The 24,819-nt window shown below is 46.0% G+C and overlaps 1 protein-coding gene across 1 annotated transcript in view; it reads right to left on the bottom strand.

Annotated features, from left to right (window-relative positions):
• The window catches only part of SCN10A (sodium voltage-gated channel alpha subunit 10), a 76,359-nt gene that overhangs the window by 12,122 nt on the left and 39,418 nt on the right, over positions 1–24,819 (bottom strand). Inside the window, exons 13-20 of the mRNA XM_060111474.1 lie at positions 22,667–22,840; positions 14,911–15,270; positions 12,443–12,889; positions 10,953–11,093; positions 9,198–9,321; positions 8,033–8,187; positions 4,820–4,993; positions 722–844 (exon numbers count right to left, since the gene is read on the bottom strand). Of these exons, the coding sequence (XP_059967457.1) occupies positions 722–844; positions 4,820–4,993; positions 8,033–8,187; positions 9,198–9,321; positions 10,953–11,093; positions 12,443–12,889; positions 14,911–15,270; positions 22,667–22,840 (1,698 nt within the window). The remainder of the gene's footprint in view (positions 1–721; positions 845–4,819; positions 4,994–8,032; positions 8,188–9,197; positions 9,322–10,952; positions 11,094–12,442; positions 12,890–14,910; positions 15,271–22,666; positions 22,841–24,819) is intronic.

The raw sequence follows: 24,819 nt of genomic DNA, 5'->3' as shown, positions 1-24,819 counted from the left end.
ATGTCTTCTTTGAGGCAGTGGTGGAGGAAGAAAGCAAACCTTGCTTTCTGTACCAGAAGACTTTCGTAATTATGTGGAAGGGGAGGGGAGAAAATGAGCAGTCCCTCATCCCCCATAAGACAAGGGCCAGACTTGTGAGCATTCCATCCTGAGGAAGACAGTGAGGGCGAGGTGGCGGCTGAAAGCCTTGGATGAGGAGAGGGATGGATAAAAGGAGAGAATCCATAGGACCCAATGACTCTGCTGGGTTGGAGAGAAGATGCATTCCAGTGGGTGGTGACTGAGCTGCTGAGCTGCTAATGTCACTGCATTTAAATGGAGTGTCAGAGGCAAGGCTCATTTGTCATGGAAAGATGAAGAGCTTGGGGTGTTCCAGATATTTTGGCAATAGGGACAAAAGACAGGGTGGGGAGATTGAGGTAAGAGATGCTTGTGACTCCGTGAAGCAGGATTGCCTCACTAAGAGCAGGAGAGAGTGAGGTCTGAGTCCTGGTAGATGTGCTGTTTGAGGTGAGAAGGGAAGTGGGCTTACAGAGCGACTTGAAGGAGAACTAGGAGAGTTAGGATACTGCAGCACCACCAATGTGACAGCAGAAAGTGGGGACCCCTGAGCTGACCTGTGGGGGTAGGGCCTGGAGCTCAGGGTCAGTAGTATGGAGGACGTAAAGGGGGAATGGGTACCAAATGCTGCAGATCAGAGCAGTTAGGAGATAGGTCTTACCCGCATGCCTTCAAATCGAGACAGGGCTCGCAGTGGCCGCAGGGCACGGAGGGTCCGAAGGGCTTTGATGGATGCCATATCAGAATACTGCAGCACCTTCGCTATAAGGCTTGTCAGTGAGATCTGAGTGCAGGCAGAGAGCAAAAGCATCACCCTAGGGTTCCAGAAAGTTGACCCTGGTGGATGGAGACAGGAAATCCTCCCACTCCCTACTCTGTCAGAGCCATCATCCTGGCTCCCACCTTATTCCGAACTCCAACGAGAGGTATAGTGAGAGTCCAATCTCTTCTCTTTCATTAAAGATATCATTCATCATTTATCTGAACTTTTGGCCAAGAAAATCTCAGTCTCCCACATTGCCACCCCCTTGTACGTAGGTGATCAAGCTCCCAGGGTAGTAAATCAGCCTTCCCTTTCCTCTCTAGAGGCACCAGCCAGGTCCCAACAGCCTTTAGAATTTGACTAACTTTCAGAGACTTGGAGAGATGCTGGACCTTCATGGGGGGTATGCAGGAAGTCTATCTTGAGGAATATAAAGTGAGTCTCGATTGTACGTGCTGAGAAAAGTGGGGAAGAAAGAGTCCTGAGCTGGGTGGGGTCTAGTTCCCTCTCAACCCTGATATTTTTGTGACCTTGGGTCAGTGCCTTGTTAGTGCAGGTTGTACTTTCAACCTTTGTAAAATGAGGAATCAGACTAAGAGAACTCCGAGGCCCTCACAGCTCTGCAGTTTTTCAGGAAGAGTGACTGGCATGGGGCCAGGAGATTCAGCTTTGACAGATAGCTGAGATATAATGACTGAGTTGTGAGCCCCTGTTGGTTGGTCAGTTTTGCATTTTTTAAAGTGTTGGACCAAGGACTGCAAAGGCACAAACTTACATGGAAAAATGGTCACACCTTCCAGGAACTTTGAAGGTGCCAGGGAGATACCCTGTGCATTGGCTTGAGTTTGCCAGAGACTGTGACCCAATCCTGGGAGACCCCCAACTGCACCACGACTGGTGGGCTGAATTCAGGCTCAGCTTATCTTGACAGCTAGGAGGGGATGTCAGAAAGGGAAGGGTTTACACTTGGGTGCTAGAGCCCCAAACAATGCCTGTTCTATGAATTTTGGCTTATTCCACCAGGACAGAAAACTGGAATGGAAATGACCCTCTTCCTCCAACCAGGCAAGGCTCCAGACACCAGCAGGTGGCACCCAGCTGCCTGGCTTAGTGAGAGCAGGAGGTTTGGGGCCAGTTCCATGCTGGACCCTGTTCAGTCTTTTGCTCAGCCTCTGGGAAGTCTGCCTCATGTGCAAAATCTGCAGTTGGGGCAATTAGGAGCTAGGGCCTCTCCAACAAAGCCCTCCCATCCAAGCCCAGCTCCATTCCCACTGCTCAGGCCACAAGCCTCCCAAATGGTCTCTAGGCTCCCGTATTGCATCCATCCCATCCATTCTCCTCTGCAAATTTGATTATGATCATGTTTCTCTCTTACTCCCAACCTTCACTGATGCTTTATCATCTCAGGATAAGCTCCAGACTCCTTAGCCTGTATTATATGGCCACAGCCTGCTTTTCCAGTCATATTTCACCCACATATCCTACCCAAATCAAGTTGTTCCCTAAATGTACCTGTGTCTGTGCCTTTGCCCAGGGTCATTCTTTAATTAAGATTGACCACCCCCAGTCCTTTTTGCACCTTGTTGCTCCTGCTCATTTTAAGCCTTATATCTAATGCCACCTCCTATATGAAGCCTGCCCAGCTACACAACCCCCATAGTGGAAGCAGGTTCATGTCTCTATGTTCCTAAGACACTATTTCCAGCAGTGCTCACCACATCCTCCCTCATCATATGTTTATTTCTCTCTGTTGTCCTATCTGCTAGAAGAGTAAAGTATAAACTCCTGGAGATAGGGAATTTTTATTTCTTGGCTTCTATCCCCCCCAAAGCACTTCATAAAACAATCTTATATGCAGTAGTTATTGATATAAATAAGCATTTGATAAATTGAAAAAATAGAGAGAGGCATGTTGGGATGGATGGATGGAAGGAAGGAAGGAAAGAAAGAAGGAAGAAATCTTGATGGAAAGTTGAATGATGGTTGGATAGAAGAATGGACTAAATGATACAAAGATAGATATGAGAGTTGAAAGGAAGAATGGAAGAAAGAAAGCAAAGAAGAAAGATAAAGTATAAAATCATGGATAGTGGATGAATGGGATGGATGAATTGGGGAAGGATGGATGGCTGGATAAATGATGGATGAATGAAAAGATAGAGAGATGGGTAGAGGAATGGAAGAGATTAGAGAATGATGGAAGGTTGACTGGATGGAAGAATGGGTGGGTGGATGGATGAATGGAAGAAAAAGAGGTGAGTGGACAGATGGGTGGAAGAAAGGAAGGATAGATGGGTGAGGTAAAGGAAGAATAGAAAGATGGAAAATGTGTGAACAGAAGGGAAATTGGATGGAAGGTGCTTGAATGAGTGAATAGTAGGTTAGATGACTGGATAGTTCAATAGAAAGACAAGTCAAAAGATAGAAAGATAGAAGGGTTAAGGACAAATTGATAGAGGGATGGAAGGAAGGTTAGGATGAATAGATGGGCAGAAGGGAGGAGGGAAAGAAGAGTGAGAATAGACGGATGGAAGGAGAGGACTGACAGGATAAACAAGAAGTAAACATGAATGGATGTTTGGAAGGAAGGAAAAAGGAAGGGTGAATAGTTGGATAGATGGAAGGAGGGATGGATGCTTAGAAGGAAGAATTAGTAGGCAGATGGATGGATGGATGAGTGGGTGACCACATCAGGGGATAAGGACTGAAATTAGTGAGTACTTAGAAGTGACTGCCCCTAACAAGAGTGGGTAGCTGGAATAAAATTTTCCTTTCATTTATGAATAATTATATGATATGTACAAAATTATCACCTGTGACTCAGATTGCAGGCCTCACAGCTAATCCCTGTGGTACAGTGGCCTGACGCTGCTAGCACATTGGTATCAGGAAAGAAGAGAATTGGGTGCACAGACCTGCTGTGGAGGACCTGCCAACACAGGAGGCTGGACAGAATGTTCTGAACTGGACGCCATCCAGCTTCAGGAGGCAAGCACCAAATACAGACACATTTCCTAACACCTCTGATGTGCAGACCTTGGCACCAGTGGCTGTGGGAGTGTGGGAAGCAGAGGCAAACATAGCACGTACCTCCCCCACCTGCAGGGACCCTCAGACATGCAGCAGTGAACAAATAGCTCAGGCAGCCATCCTGAAAAGCCAAGACTGCAAGGGCTTGGATAGATAGAGGACTGTATGGTTAAGAGGAGGAGGAGTTCACTCCGGGCTTTGGGGGCTAGGAGAGCTCTTAGGAGACTTTATTGAGGACGGTCTCCTCACACCTTTGAGGAATCTCAAGTTTAATGTGTGGGAGGCACTTGGTAAATCCCCTAATGCAGGGCTAGTGGCCACAGGTTCATCTGAACACATGAGCTCCAGTTCATCACCTCTCCAAAGGGACCCTTTGCCCCTTTTAGTGCCACTGGGGAGACACCACTGGTTTAAGCTCAGTGGTTCTCAATCCTGTCTACACATTGGACATGCCCAGGGGCTTTTAGAAAATACTGATGCATGGACTCCACCCAGGACCAGTAAGACTCCAATCTCTGGGAAGAGTAGTGTTTGTTCACTGTGTTCTTAAGAGCTTCCCAAGTGATTCTAAAGTGCAGCCAGGGCTGGGGATCATTGAGTCAGTGGGAGGGCAGGTTCTCTGTGCCAGGAAGTCCTCAGCATCCCTAGGTCTAGAAGCCCTGACAATGGATGCAAGGTCATGTGCCATCTTGCTTTGGATGTAAAATACAGAGGTAGTAAGTAGTCTTTCTGGATGGAGACCTAGGAACTGAAGACTCACCTGAATGTCACTGTTGTGTTGGAATCATGTACTGCCTGGATCTTATCTGAATCACAGGTACGCAGGGTTATTCTCAGACCCCTTGCTAAGACTTCTCTTTGGAGTCACCCTTGAAGGCCAGGCCTCCAAGCTTCCTTTGCATTAGTTGCAGTCATCAGCCAGGGGAAAGGACCCCAAAGCCCACAAGTGCCCACTGAGACACTCACGTTCACGATGAGGAAGTCCAGCCAGCACCAGGCATTGGTGAAGTAATTTTTAAAGCCATAGGCCACCCATTTGAGCAGCATCTCAAACACAAAGATAAACGTGAACACCCTGTCGGTGTACTCCAGCAAGGCCTTCACCGTGGGCTTCTGGTCAAGGTAAAAATCTTCAAAGGCCTGGAAGGAAAGGAGCAAAATGGTAGGCGGCCTAGACCCACAGCACTGGGGCCCAGGGACAGGGAAGGACCCAGTCAGCCCCTGAGAGAGCTTTGGTAACCAGTTTGCCTGCTTCATTTTTCTTCTCTGCTCTGGGAGGTAGGGTGGGGTAGTGGAGGAGGCCCTGCGAGATACAAACGAGGACTTCCTCGGAGCCAACAGGGACACACAGCCCTGCTTATACTTTGCAGGGGAGCTGAACACAAGTGAGAAAGGAAACCTTCTCTAATTGGATTTTGGAAGTGAACCAAAGGGATTGCTAACAGTGACTTAGTTTAAAAATAAAAGCAACAAAGGATGTTCGCGAAAATGAAAGTAAGACTCAACAGTGAACTCTGAAAAAGAATGCTGCATTTCATTGGTAATCAAGGAAATTCAAATGAAGAGAGTATGCCATTTTTCTTTTATCAGATTGATGAAGAGGAAAGGGCATGGATGGGAGTGAATGGTCGGGGGGAACCCCGCAGTCGGTTTGGCTGTGGGGAATCAGCTACTCTCATATACAGCTGGGCGGAGTGAAAACTGGTTCAGTTTTTGGGACCCCAACTTGGTAACATGACTCAAAGCTTTTAGAAATCCAGCAATTCTGCCTTCAAGAATGTATCCTAAGGACACTAGATGTTGTTGGTGTCCCACCTAGATCCTGTTTAAGGAGCCAGTATGACCATCCCCAGCTGCTGTGAACGTTGGTTGCTAAAGGCTGGTGAGCGCCCCTGTTGCCTGAGGACACGTCCCTGGGCTGAAGGGAAGTGCCTCCGCCTTAGGAGACTATATCACCCCTCTGGGGGCAGCCGCAGCCAGGGTCTGACCATCCCCTTGCCTCAAGGTGGGACAGTCCCATGAGGCCCTTTAGGCTTCAGAGGTCCTGTGGGATCAGGCTGAGGCTGGGCTTCATGGGAACCCATGTCTTTTCCCAGCTCCATTCCCTGTTCTGTCCTACTTCCTTCACATGCTCCAGCTCAAAGCACACCCTCCACAAACTGCACAAGAATTCCTGCTTCTGGTTCTACTTCTAAAGCTAGACATAAGACGGGAAATAAGCCAATGTTTCCAAAGGAGTGTGCATAGGATATTCAATGCTTATTAGGAGTGAGCTTGGGGGTTAGTTACATTGCAGCCATTTAATGAGGTAGGAGGACCATATTACTGAAAAAATTTACTGAGAAATTACAGAATGCACAAATGTGGTTTCCGTTTTGTAATATTTATGTATTACATGCCTAAGAAAGATGGGAAGGAAATGCACCAAAATGTTTTCAAAGTGAGATTCTCTTTGAGTGATAGGAAAATGGGTGACATTTTTTCTTTGCATTTTCCTATAATTTCCAAGTATTTTTTTTCTCTTTACTTTGTCAGATAAAAACTCATGCTATTTTTTTTAAACGTACTCAAAGTAGAAGCATTAGGAAGACTAAATTTGGTGCCAGCCAGTTCAGTCCCCTGGGGAAGGAGATGGGGAGGGGAGGGAGAGCACTGGGGTGGGGCCAGCAGCTGGTTTAGGATGTGAGCTCCCTGCCGGGATGGGAGGGCAGGGGAGCAGCAGGGGTGTGTGGAGAAGGGGAGTAGACGGACAAGGGAAGGAGGTGATGAAGAAGGCACTTAGTCCTCATCAAATGATTGAGGTTATCATTTGCAGGACAGAGGGAAGGGCAGGTGTGGAGAATGCACTGCCCAGCCTCCCTTTGCCCCGCAGTGTGGCCTCTGCACTCAGGACTGTGCTGAGACTGCTATTCTAGGGGGGCCGTCACCACCCTGTGCCAGGGCAGTGGGCACCATCAGACGCTGCCACCCCCTCTCCAAGATGGCAGGCCGGCCAGCCTGCTCCGTGAGACACTTCTCCCTCAGCTTTGTGCCCTTGCTGGCCTAGCTTTCCTTCCATCTCTCAGATCAAACCTTCTCACCTGCCTTTGCTCCTCCCTAAGGCTGAGACAACACCCTGAGCAGTTTGGGCTCCCTTCCTGGGAAATACGGCATTTAAGTGGGTGCCCAGATGGTCCGTAGATTATTTTCAGGGAGTAAATGGCACACAGGGAGCAAGACAAGTGGAAACACTGGGAACCATGAATCAAGAGAGTGGGATGCTAGTCCTCCCTTTAACTAATGAGCTGGGAGCCTGGGCAGGTCCCTCCGTGTCTTTAGGCTGTGACGTCCTCATCCATAAAATGTGGACAGCCAAGGATGAGTCCCTTCCTGTGTCTACGTCTACCTTGGTTCATTGGGAAGATTAGTTGAGACTGTGTAGTGAGCCTACGCCATGGTGCAGAGAGAGCATCCTTCCTTGTCCTACAAAGCTCAACACTCAGCAAGGGGCTTAGGAAGTCTCTTAACTCAGAATCTAGAGGACTGTAAGGCCTTGTTATTCAAAGTGTGGCCTGTGGACCAGTGTCAGCATCATGTGGGAGCTTGTTGGTAATGCAAATTCTCAGGCCCCACCCCAGATTTACTGAATCAGAATCTGCATTTTAACAAGTTCCCCGGGTGATTAAATTTTGAGAAGTGCTGTTGTAATGATTTGCCATGCAATTTGAGTGAGTGATAGCAGTACTTGCAAGCGGCTTGACAGGGCAGGGAAGGATGGTCCTCTTCGTACTGGGCCCTCAGAAAAGGGCACTGTGTTGGGAGGTCAGAAGGTGGAAAATCAGGGACTTTGGGATCAAATGAAGGCAAAATTAGGTTTTCCTACTGACAAGCTGGGTAACCTTGGACAAGTCCCATAAACCCTTTGAGTGTCAGTTTCCCCAACAATAAAGTGGGATGTATACACTCACTGCTTGAAATCCAAGCAGCCAGGTGTAACAGGCCACGACATGGGCCCCTCAAGCACCTACCATGCCCTCCTAAGAGGAGTCCTCATGCTGGGCTGCAGCTCGCCTTCCAGCCACACGTTGGGGACTTTCAGCCCAGGAATCAGGGGAGCCCATTGCTGCAGCTCCAGGGCCTTTGGATGGTGGAGACCCCACCTGGAGGGCTTTGTGGCATGGAACCCCTACTTCTGCTTACCAGCGCTCCACTGCTGAGCAGGATCATGAAGATGATAAAGCTCTCGAACCAGCTGTGCTCCACGATGAGGTAGCAGGTCTTGCGCACCTGCCAGCCCACGGCCCATGGAAACTTGAAGCTGTTCACTTTGCAGCAGGGACAGTGGCGAATGCAGCCTGTGGGGAGAGGGGACTGATGGTGAGTGATGCCCCACTGGTAAAGGAGGCATGTTTTGACTCCAGCCCTGAAGGGAAACCACTCTGCAGAGAAACACACTTGCCGCTATTTTGGAAAAGAATTCTTTCCTGGAATATGAGAGAAGTGGGGTCCCTTTCAGGCAGTCTCTCCATCGTGCCCTTCAGGTGTCCCTCTCCACCACTGGTCTTGCCCACTCTCACCTCCTCCCAAGCATCTTCCTCCCTACAGATGATAGTATAGTCCTTATCCTTATCCCACCTTCTCTGGAGCTTTGACAAGACATGGGGCCTGAGCCTGGGGGTGTCTGAGGGGCTATGCCTTGAGCCTGTGCTGAACTGGGGGGTCTCCACATGGCTGGAATGGGGCCTGGGGGCAGCCTAGCTAAGGGTCACGTGAAAGTGGAAACTCAATTAAGTGGTTTCTTTGTTTGTTTAATTATTTAGGCCACACTTACTTTCATAGTATGAACTATATGTTTATTCACTTATTGCACAAATATCTATTGAGAATATAACAGGCTTCACTGTTCTAAACATTGAGGAAAAAGAAGAGTAAGATGCAGGTTCTGCCTTTAAGAGTCACATAGGAGATGCAGGGACACAGGTGCATCATGGCCCTCCTCTGAGTCCTTTTATGTCCCAAGTCAAGGGTTTTGGTGGTGGCTACCTTTTCCCTTTCAACCTCAAGAGCGCTGGTTTATAACTCAGTGAGGTGTTTTCGAGGGTGATGAGGAAGGCAGAGCATCTGTTTGCCATGTCTGACGTGGCACGAGATGCAGATCCCACCAGTCAGCTGCTGCGAGTCTGGCATCTGTGTTTGATGCTGGGCCCTCAAGCTTGGGAGTGAGGAGCAAGGGGCACTGCTTGCCTGTCTCCCCTGGACCCCGGGCCAGAACCCTGGACACAGAGGTGACCAGATGAGTACTTGTTGAGCTGGATTCTGGCCCTAATGAATGTCAAGTGGAGGAGGTCTGTGGCTGCCACCCTACCTTCTGTGAAGCAGTCATCTGGCTCATCGAGGTCATCCGCCAGCTCAGGGATCTTCCTCAGGATCTCCTCAGGATCCAGGCAGTCCACAGTGCTGCCTTCTGAGGAGCTCGTGTCATCCACTCCCTGCAGGGCAGAAGCCCCAGCAGTGAACCCAGCTCTCTGAGGGGCCCAGTGAATCTGCACATTGTCACCACAGGTCTGACTGGCTCAGAGCTCCGAGATGCAGAGAGAGCCCCTCAGGGCTGGACCCACCATGGCGTCCCTTCTGTTTCGGTGCCTTGCCAGCTGAGCCCCAGAACAGTCATGCTCTCTGAAGAGCCCCAGAGGTTCAGCTGTGTGAGGCTTTAAACCTCCAGGCCCCTGATGGAGGGCTGGCGATGGCCCGAGACACGGTAATTACACCCATAAAGACTCTCAGCCTTCACTGGGCTTGAATATTTAATCATGGAGCAATGCTGCAGGGGCCCTGTTGCCCTCCTGGCAGCTTCAGTCCTATAATGTTTCCAGATGAATTCAATTAGGAGCTGAAGCTGCTCTCATATTAGTAAACCTGATCGCTTGGCTAATGGACCCAAATGGTGGGGTGGGTCCCCATCTGTCACTGTCAGATCCTCCCTGCCTGGCTAGGGTCATGGACAAAATCAAAACAAAAACAAAAACAATCCCCAGCAGTAGTGTACTGAAAACACGGAGTAGAGAAAACTAGCCAGGGGAGTCCTTAGAATGCTCAGCAGAAACATGTTCTCCACGTGTAGAAGATGGCAACCCTCACCCAACTGGAACCAAGAGGCTGGTGTTCACCCAGAGCCCTCAAATCCCTTCTCATCCCACCTTCTTCTCTCACCCCGCTGGGTCAGCCTTGCCCAGAGGCACACAGCCAGTGGCTGGCACTCCTCAAGCTGATGGGCTTGATAACTTTGGGATGAATTATGTCTTCCTTATCTTTGCTTACCCGGTGCCTGTCACCATCGGCACTCAGTGGCTAGGTGTGAAGTTAACTTCTTGCATTTAATACAGTGCTATTACAGATGCTAAACCTTTAGAGATACCTCTTTCAATGTAGCTTGTTTTCTTTAAAGATTTGTAATGAAACCACCAAGTTTATTTTTACCTCTTATAAGATCTTCTTCCTGCTCAGTCTATGTAAGTCTGTCAGTACAGCACTCAGTACAGATAGCCTCTCCCCGGCACCAGTCTGCTTTTGGCCCGAGAAGACAGTGTGGACAACAGAAAGCGGGGGTGGGAGGTGGGAGATGGTCACAGGGAAGACTTCCTCACCCACAGCAACTCTGACTTTTATCTGCTGGCTCTGAAAGATACTTAACTTTCTCTGTGCACTGTCTTTTGTTTCCTTTTTTCTTGGCTGTCATTTTCTGGGCACTTATTCCTTTTCAGGCAGGAGCTAAACATTTGACAAGCAGCAACTCATTGAAGCCTCAAAAGAAGCCTACCAAGTAGCCATTACCACTCAGCTTCCCAGAGGGAGACACGGAGGCTCAGAGAGGTTGAGGAACAGGTCCTCGGTCCCCCAGTCTATGGAACCTCATTCTTCCCAGTGAAATCATGCTGATTAGCCCAGAGGTTTGGAAGGACTTTAAAAATTCCCAAGATGAGACATGAGCCTCTGCTCATGTGTAGTGTAGTTGAGTGTAGTCTGGAATACCCCACGCCCAGCCCTATCCTCCAATCCCCTCCATCCCACTGGTCATTGTCCGGCAGGCTGTTTAACATCTCCAGGAAGCTCACATACCTACCTCTGTAGGGTCCTGAGCAGGAGCCTCGTCTTTCCACTTCTCACCTAGGTATGGAGCCAGGTCCTCAGAGAACATTCCAGAACCTGAGCTCCTGGGTGGCAGGTAGTCCTCACATCTCCTGACTTGTTGCAGCTGCTCCTGCTAGTGAGAGAAAGCCCCAACTTGGGTACCTGGGCCCACCCTCAGCTAACTAATTCTAACTTTGAAGAGATATTGCACATCATCATCTGCTAGAGCCAAGGACCTAATATATGCAACGAACATACATACATACAGCCAGATAGATCTGTGTGTAATATTTGGCGTCATTACTTACAAGTTGTGTGACATTAGGCAAGTTATTTAACCTCTCTTATTTTCATTTTTCCCATCTGCAAACTTAAGAAGGCAAGATCTACTTCATTTGGTTATTTTGATGACTAAATATGTTCATACTTGTGAAGCACTTCACAAGCAGTGCTTGGCTCCATAGATGTTAGCCATGACCATTATCACTTGTCCAGGGGTCAGAGTGGTAGTGAACTTTGCCCTCTGGAGACCCCAAGAACCCCCAAAGTAATTGAAAATGACTCTGAGTGGAGACAGCGTCACAGAGTTTACGTCCTTTACTCTGGGGATGGTGACGCCCTGCCCTCGGCTGTCACCCAGACAAAGGCATGTAAAATATGGCAGCTGATAACAGCAGCTGCTGGAACACAAGAGCAGTGACAGCTGCAAGGGACGGAGGCTAGGGAAGAGCTACAGACACAAAGCACAGCTGTCTGAGGCCACTTAGTGGCCTGGCCAGCAGCGCTCTGTTCCCGGGTCCCACAGGGACCCCTGCCTTCCTACATTGTGGAGACGTGCATGCCCTGAGTTGTTGAGAAGAGGTTAACGAGGGTTGATTTATCAGCTTAAGGTAGAAAGGAACTATGCAAAGCATTTAAAAAAAATATATATATATATGTATTACCCAAAAATATGCTTCAAATTCTTTGGTGCCAAAGGAACAAGTGTCATTTCCCTGTGACATCCCCTGTCAGGAAAAGCTGGATGAATGAGTCACATAATGATCAGGACTTTTTAGGCTGCTGGTGAAGATGAGACGAGACTTGCTCTTGGACAACATCCTGTTCTTAGAGCAATCTTATTAGCACCTCCTGCACAGAGCCTGGATTGGGTGGAGCAAATGGGGCAGCTATATGAAAGACAATTTCAAGCAACTCCAAGTGGCCTGGGGCTCAAGCAGTGCCCCTGCTCCCTGCTTGCCTGGTGAATTCTGACCCTTTCTTCCAGGCCCTGATTAAATGTCGCCTCCTCCAGAAAGCTTGGCATGGCCTGTGCTTTCTTATGTGAAAGGGTCTCACGCCGGGCTTGCCTGGGGCTCTTCAAGGCTGTGCCAGCCCTGAGGTTGGAAAACCTCTTCATCAAAGTTTCCCTACTGCCCCTTGTCACTCCAGCCCTAAGTCCCCTCCCTGCTTCCTGTGGCTGTCCCGTGGGAGAACTCTCACCTGCGCTTGGGGGATCACTTCCTGCTGGGTGCTCTGAGCATCCTCCTCACCATCATCCTCCAAGTCATCGAGGTCAGACTCGCCCTCGGCAATGGGCACAGAGACCCATACGTTAGGATTGGTGATGAAGTCACTGTGGTCATCCCTGGGGCCTCTGGGAGCCAGGAGCCCTCCAGGGCTCCCCGCAGCCGTGTCAGCAGTAATGTGGTTCTCAACTTTGGAGGTGGAGAGTGGGAGTTTCACCACCAGCTGGGGCTCTGCCTTGGGCCGGGGGAGCAAGAAGGGCCAGTTGAGGAAGCTGCAAAGGGCCTTCTTGGTGCGCCGGCCTAACACCTGGATCCTCGCTAGGGCCACCTGCAGGTTGTTCACCTCCCCGTCGTCCTCTGGGGCTGTGAGGTTGTCGGTGCTGAAGGAGTTCAGCAGCAGGGCAATGAACAGGTTAAGCACCTGGAGAGAAGGCGTGGAAAGGAAGATCCCTCAATCGATGAGCTGACCCCCTCCGTGGCCCACCAGGTCAGCAGCTGGGTGGCAGGACAGCCACAGTGGGGCCTCTCCCTGCCCACCCAAGATGCTTTCCTTCTTGGGGGAACAGACATTCTGACAGCAACTGAGAGGAGCCTCGGGGATGCCCCAAGCAACTTGCTTCACGTGGACAAGGCTTGGAAGCACATTCTCCACCATAGAGGAGGGTCACCCCTGCTGAGCAAAGGGACATTCAGGGACAACAGAGAGGAGAAGGCATGGGCCTGCCCAGAACCACTCTCATCAGCCATACCCTGGGTTCTATTGCTCACTCTGGAATCCTGGGCACATCTCCTCTCTGCTTCCAACTTCGTGTCCTGCCCCCTTAAGCAGGGAGTGGGGACCCCCTACCTGTCAGAGTGGTTGTGAAGAGGAAATGGCATGAGGATGTAAAAGTGCTTGGAAAGGCAAACTTCCTGCCTCAGGGTCAGGGGCCTCTCTGACACTGCAGGGATGGGGAGCTCAGCATGGAAGAAAGGAGTTTTGTCCAGCCCCCTACTCAGGAGAGCAGGCAGAAGGCACCTCTGGCTCAGGGACCCTGTTGGGAAAGACTTTGAAGAGTCTGGATTTGTTTTTTCATCCCCTCTCTTAGTTTAGCTTTCTCTTATCTGTAAAACTCTTATGGGAAAAGAATTCAAGTTGGTTTACTTCCAGGGCAATAAGAAAGGGGCTCCTGCAAGACGTGGAAGCAACCCAAGTGCCCATCAATAGACGACTGGCTTAAGAAGATGTGGTCTATATATACAATGGAATATTACTCAGCCATAAAAAAGAATGAAATACTGCCATTTGCAACAACATGGATGGACCTAGAGAATATAATGCTTAGTGAAATAAGTCAGACAGAGAAAGAAAATTACTATATGATATCACTTATATGTGGAATCTAAAAAATAATACAAATGAATTTATATACAAAACAGAAACAGACTCACAGATATAGAAAACAAACTTATGGTTACCAAAGGGAAAAGGTAGGGGAGAGGGATAAACTAGGAGTATGGGATTAACAGTTACAAACTACTATACATAAAATAGATAAGCAACAAAGATTTACAGTATAGCACATGGAATTATACTCAACATCTTGTAATCATCTATAATGGAAAAAAACCCAAATCACTATTCTGTATATCTGAAACTAACACAATATTGTAAATCAACTATACTTCAATTAAAAAAAAAAAGAAAGGGGTTCCTAAAAATAACGCCCTCCCCTCACCCTGGTCAAGGCTGGGAGAGCAAAGGCACCCAGAACTTGAGGGAGTGGAGACAACTGAGGACAAGGAGCCAGACTGGGCCAGAGAAGGGGTGCTGGGGCCAATTGGGAGAAAGCCCTCCAGAGGGGCTCCCCCCAAACCTGAGAATGGATTTTGTTATTGTCATGGTGTCGGATGTTGTCCATGATCCAGCTCCTCTCCTTCCTCTTGTCCCATTGTGCCTCCCCTCCTGCTCCTAGCTAGAACCTATGTAACTCTACTCGCCCCCCCCACCGCCACCACAGAAATACCTTCTGAGAACCCTAGAATGGAGAAGGGAAATTTTCCTTCAACAACTAACAGCTACCATTTATTGACTTCCTGCCTTGGCCCAGAAACTGCACTAGGCAATTTGTGTATGTTGTTCCTGTAATTTAATTCTCCCAGTAAGCCCATAAGTAAGCACTATTTTCTTGATTTTAAGGAAACTAAAGCTTGGGAGATTATCTCTTGTGCTGGGTCACCCAACTTTACTAGAGGTAGAGCTGGGATTCTACATCAGGTCTTTCCTGCTCTGTCATATGGGCTTATTCCAGCTGCTTCCCAACAGATAGTTCTTATGTGTCCCACACAACTTGGAAAAGTGTGAAGACTTTTCAGTCAGGGAGGTACAATGTGGGCAAGACATGTGCAATGTCAAACTTTCTAGGATACCATGGAAGTCTCCTGCATTGCCCATGCACTCACCACCAGGTTGCCCAGCACCATAACCGTCAAGAAAAGGATGAGGCAGATGGACTTCTGGCCGACTTCCATGCAGGCCCACATGTTCTCAATCCACTCTCCACAGAGGATCCGGAAGACGATGAGGAAGGAGTGGAAGAAGTCATGCATGTGCCAGCGTGGCCATTCTTCGTTGGGTGCTGAGATTTTGCACCGGTTGTCATGGTAGCTGTCCCCGAGGAGCTGCTTGCCAACCAGAGCAAAGACGAAGACAATGATGGCCAGGATGATGGTTAGGTTCCCCAGAGCCCCCACCGAGTTGCCGATGATCTTGATGAGCGTGTTTAAGGTCGGCCATGACTTGGCCAGCTTGAAGACCCGCAGCTGCAGAGAAACAGAGATTGTGTCAGGTCCTGGTGGCTGCTTCCATCACCTTTCATCTCAAGTCTTGGCCAGAAACAAAAAAAAGCACAAGGTAGCTCATTCCATTAACATGGGTTGATCCTGGGAAGCTGCTTTCAAAGACCTTTCTTTCTATGTCACCAGTTACTCAAAAATATGACCAACCCTCTATGGTCCCTATGTACTACTAATATGCTCCACTGACTGTGGCAAAGTCAGGGGTCTCATATTGGGGTGTTGGTCATGTGATGTGTACTCTGTTCTATAGCCACAAGCCTCCTGAATGTAGATCTATTCTATGGGGTGGAGTGGGGTATGATGGAGCTCATAAATGTGTGAGAAGAGCCCACCTTTGACCTGAAGAGAGGCTAGCTTCCTGCAGGTAGGGCACAACCCACTGCATTTGAGAGGTATTGGCTACCCATCATTTTGGGGCATTTCTCATCGTGAGGCCTTGGACAACATCTTTTACTCCCACCATCTCTGAAATGGCAAGTATCTGTGATTTCATGAACCTGGGATTCATATGTTTATTTAATTGACCAACCAATCTACCTACTTTGTTGGACACCAGCCACGCACATACATAGAACTGTACTAGCCTGTGAGGTATATGGAGAGAAGTCTGTGGACTCCTGTCCTCATGGAACTAATGGTTTAGTTGCAGAGATAAGGCAAAGACCCAGAAAGTCTTCACTGTAAAACCAAATGTGCTAAGCCCCACAGGAGAACAAAAGCACCATGCATAAAGATGTCTAAACATTTAAAAAATACATTTGTGTGGTTCTCTAATTTGTTAGAAAGAAATATGTGAGCTCAGCTGTCATGGGGTATTTATGGAGCCCTTACTAAGAGCCAGGCTCTGGCCAAGGAGCTGGGATGCTGTGCTGGACACAGTAGCAGCAGTTTTATCACCCAACACAGCAATAAGTCCCAAGGTTTAATCCTCTTATGCAGGAAGCTCCATACACATTTTTCTTTGTGATGGGGGCGGTCTGTGTTCACCTTAGATCTAATCTGGAACTTATTTTAATGAGGATGCCCTACTTTTGGAATAGAATGCAAGGTAAGTCTAACATCTGCCCTCTACTGAGGAGGTCACCACTTGGTGATGAAATGGGCCTCAAACTTGTGAAGAATATCAGAAGATGAAGTAATATGGTAGACTATATTGGGTCCCCCTTGGGTTCCCCTTTCCATCAAAAAGTTACTAAAAATGCTAGATAATAAAATCTTAAGTGCATTAATGATCTGTCAATAAAGTAAGTAATTCTTTAGCCAAAAATTAAATAACTATGGGAATTCAGAGATATAAACAGATTGCTGAAGTCAGCTTTTCTCTGAAGACATTTGCAAAACTGATGAATCTGAGCATAAGTTTTAATGGTCTCATGAGGCACAGCAAGCAGGAAACACATCCCAGGGCTGCCTAAGGTAGACAGTATAACAAGAATTTCTCCCACCATTAAGGCAAGATCCCATAAGAAATATTTCTCAAGACAAGGGCATGGGACTTCCCTGGTGGCGCAGTGGTTAAGACTCTGTGCTCCCAATGCAGGGGGCTCGGGGTCGATCCCTGGTCAGGGAACCAAATCCCACATGCATGCCACAACTAATAGTTTGCATGCCACAACCAAGGAGTCAGCGAGCCGCAACTAAGGAGCCCTCCTGCTGCAACTAAGACTCGGCACAACCAAATTAAAAAGAAAAAAACAAAGACAAGGGCAAATTGAACAGCAAATTTTAGATAAAACTGAGAGAGGTTACTGCCAGAAGGCACTCACCGAAAGAAATTCTAAATGATGCACTTCAGGCAGAAAGAAAGTGATCCCAGAAGGAACGTATTATGTGCAAGAATGGATAAACAGCAAGGAAGCGCTAAGTATGAGAGTGAATCTAAACAAACATTGAATGGACACAACAGTAAAGTTCCACGGGGTAGGGCAGAGACTGGCTATATGGTCACCATTCACTTTTACTCCTCTTAGACACAAAGGGAGACTGTTTTCCCACTTTACTTGCAAATAGTTGAGGTCATATTATTGGGTTCTGGCTGATGGAATGGAGATGGAGACAGAAGTAATGTACACTGCTTTCAGGCAGAGCCATAAAACATCATGCACTTTCTCTTCCCCTCCTATGGCCACCATGGAGGCCACCCATTGAAGATGGTGGTGACATCACACCATCCTGAGTCACTGAGTCACTACTTGGAGCAGATAAACCAGGAGAGTTTCCCAACCAGCACTGAATATGCTGTAAACATAAACCTCTATTATGTTAACTCACAGATTTAGAGATTGTCATTACAACTAGTTGTACTTCTCTTAATGTAGAAATTGGTACATTGCAGAGAGCCATTTCAACACATCGGATATGTGGCACTGGCTTAGTGATCATGTGGTGTACAACAAGGAAACTGATAGAAGAATCCTTGGAAAGTGTTGATCTGTGTTGCAGGGGCAAAATGATTGTCTGCAATAATTCTGGGGCAGATCATGAGCCAGTAGCACTAGGCAAAGGGTCTGTAAAACAGAACCTTAGTATCGTGTCAGTTGTAGTTGGTTACATTTGTCAAGACATTACAAGAAAGAGATGAGTTCAGGGAATATTTGGTTGATTGATAAGAAATAAAAGGAAATAGAATCCAGAAGTTTAATGTATAACTGAGTCACTTTGCTGTACAGCAGAAATTAACACAACATTGCAAATCAACTATACTTAAATAAAATAAAATAATCCAGAAGTTTAGAGTCTTGAAGGTTTAGGGAAGTACACTGCTTTAGATCTCAAGGAGTGAGCAATGGGATTAAGTCTTTATGAGTTCAAGACCAGTTAAAGTTTTCAATGAAATGAAGCACATCTTAGCAAAGATGCTATTAATGGTGTAGCCACCATTTGAGGCAGAGAGAGGCAGGGGGACAAGAGAGCAAAGAAACAAAGCGGAACTGAGAACTTTGTCAAAGAAAGCACTCTGGATGTATAACACACACAGAGGTCTGAAACCATCTAAGTTTTGAAGGAATTGTATTGCAAAAGAAACCATGAGCCCTGACTAAAAAAGCTTTTGACTGTGTAAACTTTGCCATCTTTCCACAAGCAGGAGGCAAGCTTTGAAGGTTGTACAGGCCTTCAGATATGGCACAGTCACTTCTAGAAGGAGTCCCACCTAGAGCTGACTGGCTTGCATCAGACTATGACATGAGTGAGGAATAAACCTTTATTGGGCTAAGCTACTGAATTTTCAGTAGTGTTTGTACAAATCTGGAATTATTTATCATCAATTAAGTCATATAGCTTTTTAAAAACAAGATAAAATTAAAATAATTAACACGATAGTAAGTTGGGAAGGGGTAACTGGAATAAAAAGTTGTCCTGAAAAGTAAAGATTTTAGCTAACTTTTGACTTTAAGTTAACAATACATGCTGTCATTTCTAAAGTAACCACTCAAAGAATAAAAACAGAGTATTTAGTTTCCAAACCAATAAAGGAGGAAAATGGAACAAGGAAAAACAAACAGTCCAAAATAAATCAAGAAGAGAGAGAACAAAAATGCTAGAACAGAGGAAACAAATAGAAAACCGAGAATATAATGATAGACACACATCCAAATATATCAGTATTCACAATAAAATAAGTAGACTAAATGCTTTTGTCAGAAGACAAAGAGTGGATTGAATAAGAATCCAAAATGACTGCATACTATTTACAGTAGACATATAACAACCTTAAAGATATGCAAAGGCTGGAAGTAAAAGGATAGATAAAGACATATCAGGCAAATTCCAAACTAAAAGAAAACAGAGTTGTTTAATTACTATCAGGCAAAAGAGACTTTTAAGGCAAAAAGCATTTCTAGGGATAAACAAGGTCAATTCTCACTGATAAAAGTTTCGCTCCACTGGGAAGATATAATAACTTAAAATATGTATGCATTTAATAACATAGCCTCCAGATAGAACCATAAGGAGAAACATCATGCCGTAATCATAGTGAAAGATATTTTTATACACTACCATCTCAGTAATTGCTAAAACAAGCAGACAAAAATAAGCAGGGATATAGAATATCTGGACTACACAATGAACTTTCTCTACCCAATGGATATATATGCAGAGTATTGCACCATACAACTGCAGAGGACGCATTCTTTTCAAATGCATAAGGAACATTTTCACTATACTGAGCCAAACTGAGATTATCAATAAATTTCAAAGCATTAAAATCATACAGTGTATGCTTTCTGGGTATAATACAATTAAGCTAGAACTCAATGGCATAAAGATAACTAGAAATACCACATATATTTCAAAATTAAGAACCATGCTGCTAATTAGCCTTTGAGTCAAAGAATAAATCAAATTTGAAATTAGGAAATATTTAGAACCAAACAATAAGGAAAATTCTGGGGCTTCCCTGGTGGCGCAGTGGTTAAGAATCCGCCTGCCAATGCAGGGGACATGGGCACGAGCCCTGGTCCGGGAGGATCCCACATGCCGCGGAGCAACTAAGCCTGTGCACCGCAGCTACTGAGCCTGCGCTCTAGAGCCCACGAGCCACAACTACTGAAGCCCGCATGCCTAGAGCCCGTGCTCTGCAACAAGAGAAGTCACCACAATGAGAAGCCCGTGCACCACGACAAAGAGTAGCCCCCACTCGCCGCAACTAGAGGAAGCCTGCGCATAGCAACAAAGACCCAATTCAGCCAAAAATAAGTAAATAAATAAATAAACTTATCTATTTATTTATTTATTTTAAAAATAAATTAATTAATTAAGGAAAATTCTACATATTAAAGCAGTTCTTAGAAGGAAATTGAAGTCTTCAATGAATATATTGGAAAAGGAAATAGGCTGAAAATTCCATCCTAAGAAGTTAGTAAAGAATAAAATATGTGGAATGGAAGCTGCAATTAAGATAAGATGCAGGGGGGCTTCCCTGGTGGCGCAGTGGTTGGGAGTCCGCCTGCCAATGCAGGGGACGCGGGTTCGTGCCCCGGTCCGGGAAGATCCCACATGCCGCGGAGCGGCTGGGCCCGTGAGCCATGGCCGCTGAGCCTGCGCGTCCGGAGCCTGTGCTCCGCAATGGGAGAGACTGCAGCAGTGAGAGGCCCGCGTACCGCAAAAAAAAAAAAGAAAAAAAAAGATAAGATGCAGGATTAATTGAAATAGAAAACATCAATGAAGTAGAGAGGATCAACAAGCTAATAGATGGTTCTTTGAAAAGACATTAAATTGACGATCTTTGGCGAGACTAATAAAAATAGATAAAAGAAAGCACAAATCACTATTTTTAAAGAAAGAAAAGGATAACATAAGTACATGTGATATGGAGCATTAAAATGTAACAGCATAGCATATACAACTTAATGTCAATAAAATTAAAAATTTAGATAAGAAGGAAATCGTTTTAGAAAAATATAACTTACCAAAACCAATTTGAGAATCTGAGTAGTTTCACAGCCATTAAGAAAATTAAATCAGTAATGAAAAATCTTGACTTACAGATGGCTTAATTAGTGAATTCTACCAAACTTACAAGAAACAATAATTCCAATCTTACCCAAAGATTGGGTGTAGAAGAAGAGGAATATTCCTCACTTCTTTTTACAGAGATTAGCATAACCTTGATGCCTAGATACTAAAACCGAGCAAGGACAACACAAGTAAGGAAAATTACAGGTCAAATATTACTGATCAATATGGAGGCAAAAATTTTTTTTAATTATTATCAAACTGAATCTTCCAATGTATAAAAAGTGTATCATGATCAAGTTGGGTTTATCCCAGGAATGCAAAGTTTATTTAACATTAGAAAATCAATTAGTATAATTCACCGCTTTAACAGATTAGAGAAAATCATGTGATTATCTTAATCATGCAGAACAACTGTCTGATAAAATTAAACATCCATTCATGATTAATATTCTTAACAAAAGAGAACTTCCTAAACTGATAAAGGAGTTTTTAAAAAAATCTTCTTAAAAAACCTGCCACATATATCAGACTTGCTGAAACACTGAAAGCATTTTCTCTGAGATCAGGAAAACAGGAAAAATGTGTGCTATTAACACATCTTTTCTACAGTGTACTGGATGTCCTAACCAGCACAGAAATGCAATAAAAAGAACCAAATGGTATAAGGATTAGAAAAGAAGAAACAAAACTCATCATTTGCATATGATATGATTCTGTTAACAAATTTAAAAGATTGCATAGATAAATCATGAGAATTAATAACAGAGCTATGTGGATCCAAAAATATTAAATAGCAAAGTGCTAGCAAAAACAAAAACAAAAAACCCAAACCCCAGAAAAGAACATTTAAAAAGAGGTTTCATTTGAAATAGCGTAATGAACTAGGGAATATCTAGGAATAAATCTAGCAAAAGATATGCAGGAAGTCCCTTACGGAGAAATTATAAAACTATTGAAAGACTGAAATAAATAGATTGTGTGCCATTTTTGTGGATCAGAAGACTACATAACATAAAGGTTATATTTCTTCCCAAACTGATCTATAAATTACTGCAGTCCTAATAGAAAAAAAAACCCCAAACCCAACAATTTTGTGTGTATGTGGGTATGTAACTTGGCAAATTGATTCTAAAATGAAGTACAGGGGCCACGATATTCTTGAAGAAATAAAACAAGGTGGGTGACTTGCCTTACAGACACAGACATCAGGGGGACATCTCTTCTGTTAAGAATAAGAGAACCCATCCTGCAGAAGGCATCCTGGAGCTGAGTTGGGAGAAGAGCCAGGACGGGAGGCTAGTAGGAGGCAGTTTTTGAGGTGCGTGAGACATTCGGGCTATGATATGGGGACCAAGGGGATCAGAGGATGATCAGAGCTGGGACTCTGGAGTCAGGCAGCCTGGCTTTGAAATGCAGGTCTGAGGCTCACTCAGCAGCGGGGAGACTTTGGGCCATCATTTAACCACTCTGTCTCAGTTTCCCTCATCTATCTGTGGGGATAGTAAAAGCAACTCTCTCAGGGTGCTGTAAGCATAAAATGAGATGTGTTACGTCAAGGGTTTAGCTCTGTGCTTCATGCATTGTCAGAACTCAAGAACGAGTAGTTGCTATGATTATCATTTACTGTTATTTGGTAAGAGAACAAGAGGGTACTAGGAAGTCTCTTAGTACAGATGAGGGCACCCAGGCCCAGAGAGGAAAGGGCACACCCCCACTTTGAGTAAGTGCAAAGCACCACGTCTCTGGCTCCCAGGACCCATGCCCTGCCTCCTCCCACAGGGAACGAAGAGGAAGAGGGGGCTGGCTGGTGGGGTCCCCAAAGGACAGAGTCCATTTCCAGCGGGGAGCCTCCTTCGATGTCCACGTGGAGGTTCCCCAAGTTGTCAAGAGAGCACATTACCAGGCGGAAGGTCCGCAGCACCGTCAGGCTCCCCTTCCTGACTGCACCCAGCTCTATCAGGCTCACTGTGACGATGATGCAGTCAAAGATGTTCCACTTCTTCTGGAAGTAATAGTATGGATCGAACGCTATGATTTTGAAGACCATTTCAGCAGTAAAAAACACAGTAAAGACCTGTGGACAGAAACAGGGATCCATCTCAGCAGGGTCTGTGGGGTCAGGGGACAATGACAAATAGAGCAGGGGGAAAATGTCATGTTTATAACGTGGCAAATCCCTTTACCTCGTTTTTATTCCGTTTCTATATTATCTGCAGGCTCCTGACGGATTGGGGATGGGAACACTCAGTGTGGCAGCAGAGAGAAATCTCTGGACCAGTGCTCAGGGAATACACATTAGTGTTTCCATGCTTCAGTGTTTCCGTTTGAATGGTGTTGGACATGGAGTAAGTGAATAATCATTAGGATAATAAATATTATATAATTATGTAAATGAGAAGTCAATCTGGTTCAGTAGTTTAAAAGCAGGGATCGTGGGGCAACACAGACCCAGAGAAAAATGTCACCTCAGCCATTCCTAGCTTGTATAAGCTTGGACAAGGAGTACATCCTCTCTACCTCAATTTCCTCATCTGTATAATGGGCTTTAAAGTGAGATAATGCTTACGCAATTCTTAGCAAAGGTCCTGGCAGACAGTACTTCATTAATCAATAATAGCTATTAGTAAGAACAATAATAATACATTGTCTCTAAGATTCTTTCAGCTCTGAGTATCTTTAATGGTCTTAAACAGGATAGAATTCTGACATTGAGAGAGGTCAGGGCCAGGCTTGGGTCACACAACAACCAGCAGGGAAGGGTGACAGGTAAGGAAGAAACCAAAGACCAGAGTCAGGTGTTTTTCTCTCATTTGTTCTCATCAGAGCTTCTCTCCAGCCTGGGAAACAGAGGTAGTTACATCCCTTTTACAGAGAAGGAAGTGGCTGAGAGTTTAAGGGACTTGACTGATGCCACAAGACGGCAACTGTGAGATGCAAAGAGCATCTACTGAGTGCCCTTTGTAGGCTAGTCAGCGTGGTGTGGGGGTGGGGCGGTGAGGTCCTGTGCCCTAGAGAGACCTGGGTCACCTCTGGCTCCACCATCCCCACCTGTGCTACCTTGGGCAGGATACTGAACCTCTCTGAGTCTTAAGGCTCTCTTTTGTGCTGCGAGGGTGGTGATTACCTCATAGCGCGTTGCGACACTGAGAAAACACTTATAAAGCACCTGACTCATCATAAGCACCACACAGTGCCTGCCTTTCTTTCTTTTTAAAAAATGGCACTGGGCTCTGTCACAGTGGTAAAGGCCTTTGGTCTTTCTTGCCTCCACTTCTCCAACTGTAAAACAAGGTGCGGTCTCAGAGGTCTCTTCCATCTGACCCTTTGGGGTCTATGAAGACTTCTTGGCAATAAGCTCTCCCTTCTCTTTCCATTTCCCCTTTTCATATCAACTTTACAACTTAGCCTAGGTGCTGCTGAAACGTAAGGCACGCTGGCTCCACAGTATCCCAGAACCTACTGGCATCATTTTCACATCCCTGGATTCTGGGAAAGGGGGAGATTTCTAGAGAAGAGCAGTCACATTTCCTCTGGGACCCCTCCTTCCACCTAAGTCTGCAGCCTACAAGGAGTTAGAAGAGCTGTATGGTCCTGGTGGAACTAGTAAGCCACCTGCAGTGGAGTGGACAGTGGTGTGGACATGGAGGCAGGACCCTGACCTTCGCAGCTTCTGCTTTTCTTGTGTGCATGTGTGCACACACGCACACACATAGACATACACACACACACTAGCAGGTCCTGTGATGGGGTTTAGCACCCAGGAGTTGAGAGGTGTGATCTTCAGAACCAGTTGGCCTGGGTTCAAATCTTGATGTTGTCACTTACTCACCTCTAGGACCCTGGGCAAATTAGTTAACCTCCTGTGCCTCCATTTTTCCATCCATGAAAGGGCATAATAATAGTACCTACCATATTGGGGTTTTGTGACAATAACATGAGATAACCCATGAGAAGCATCTGAGGCCATGTCTGGTCTTGAGTAGGTGATCAAATAAAGTTGGCTATCATTACTGTTCCTGTGGGGCACAGGCTGAGCACAGTTCTCCTCTGAGT

Source organism: Mesoplodon densirostris, chromosome 10 (assembly GCF_025265405.1).
Source record: "Mesoplodon densirostris isolate mMesDen1 chromosome 10, mMesDen1 primary haplotype, whole genome shotgun sequence".
NCBI classification, from domain to species: Eukaryota; Metazoa; Chordata; class Mammalia; order Artiodactyla; family Ziphiidae; genus Mesoplodon; species Mesoplodon densirostris.
This window is presented reverse-complemented; position numbering and strand designations above follow the sequence as displayed.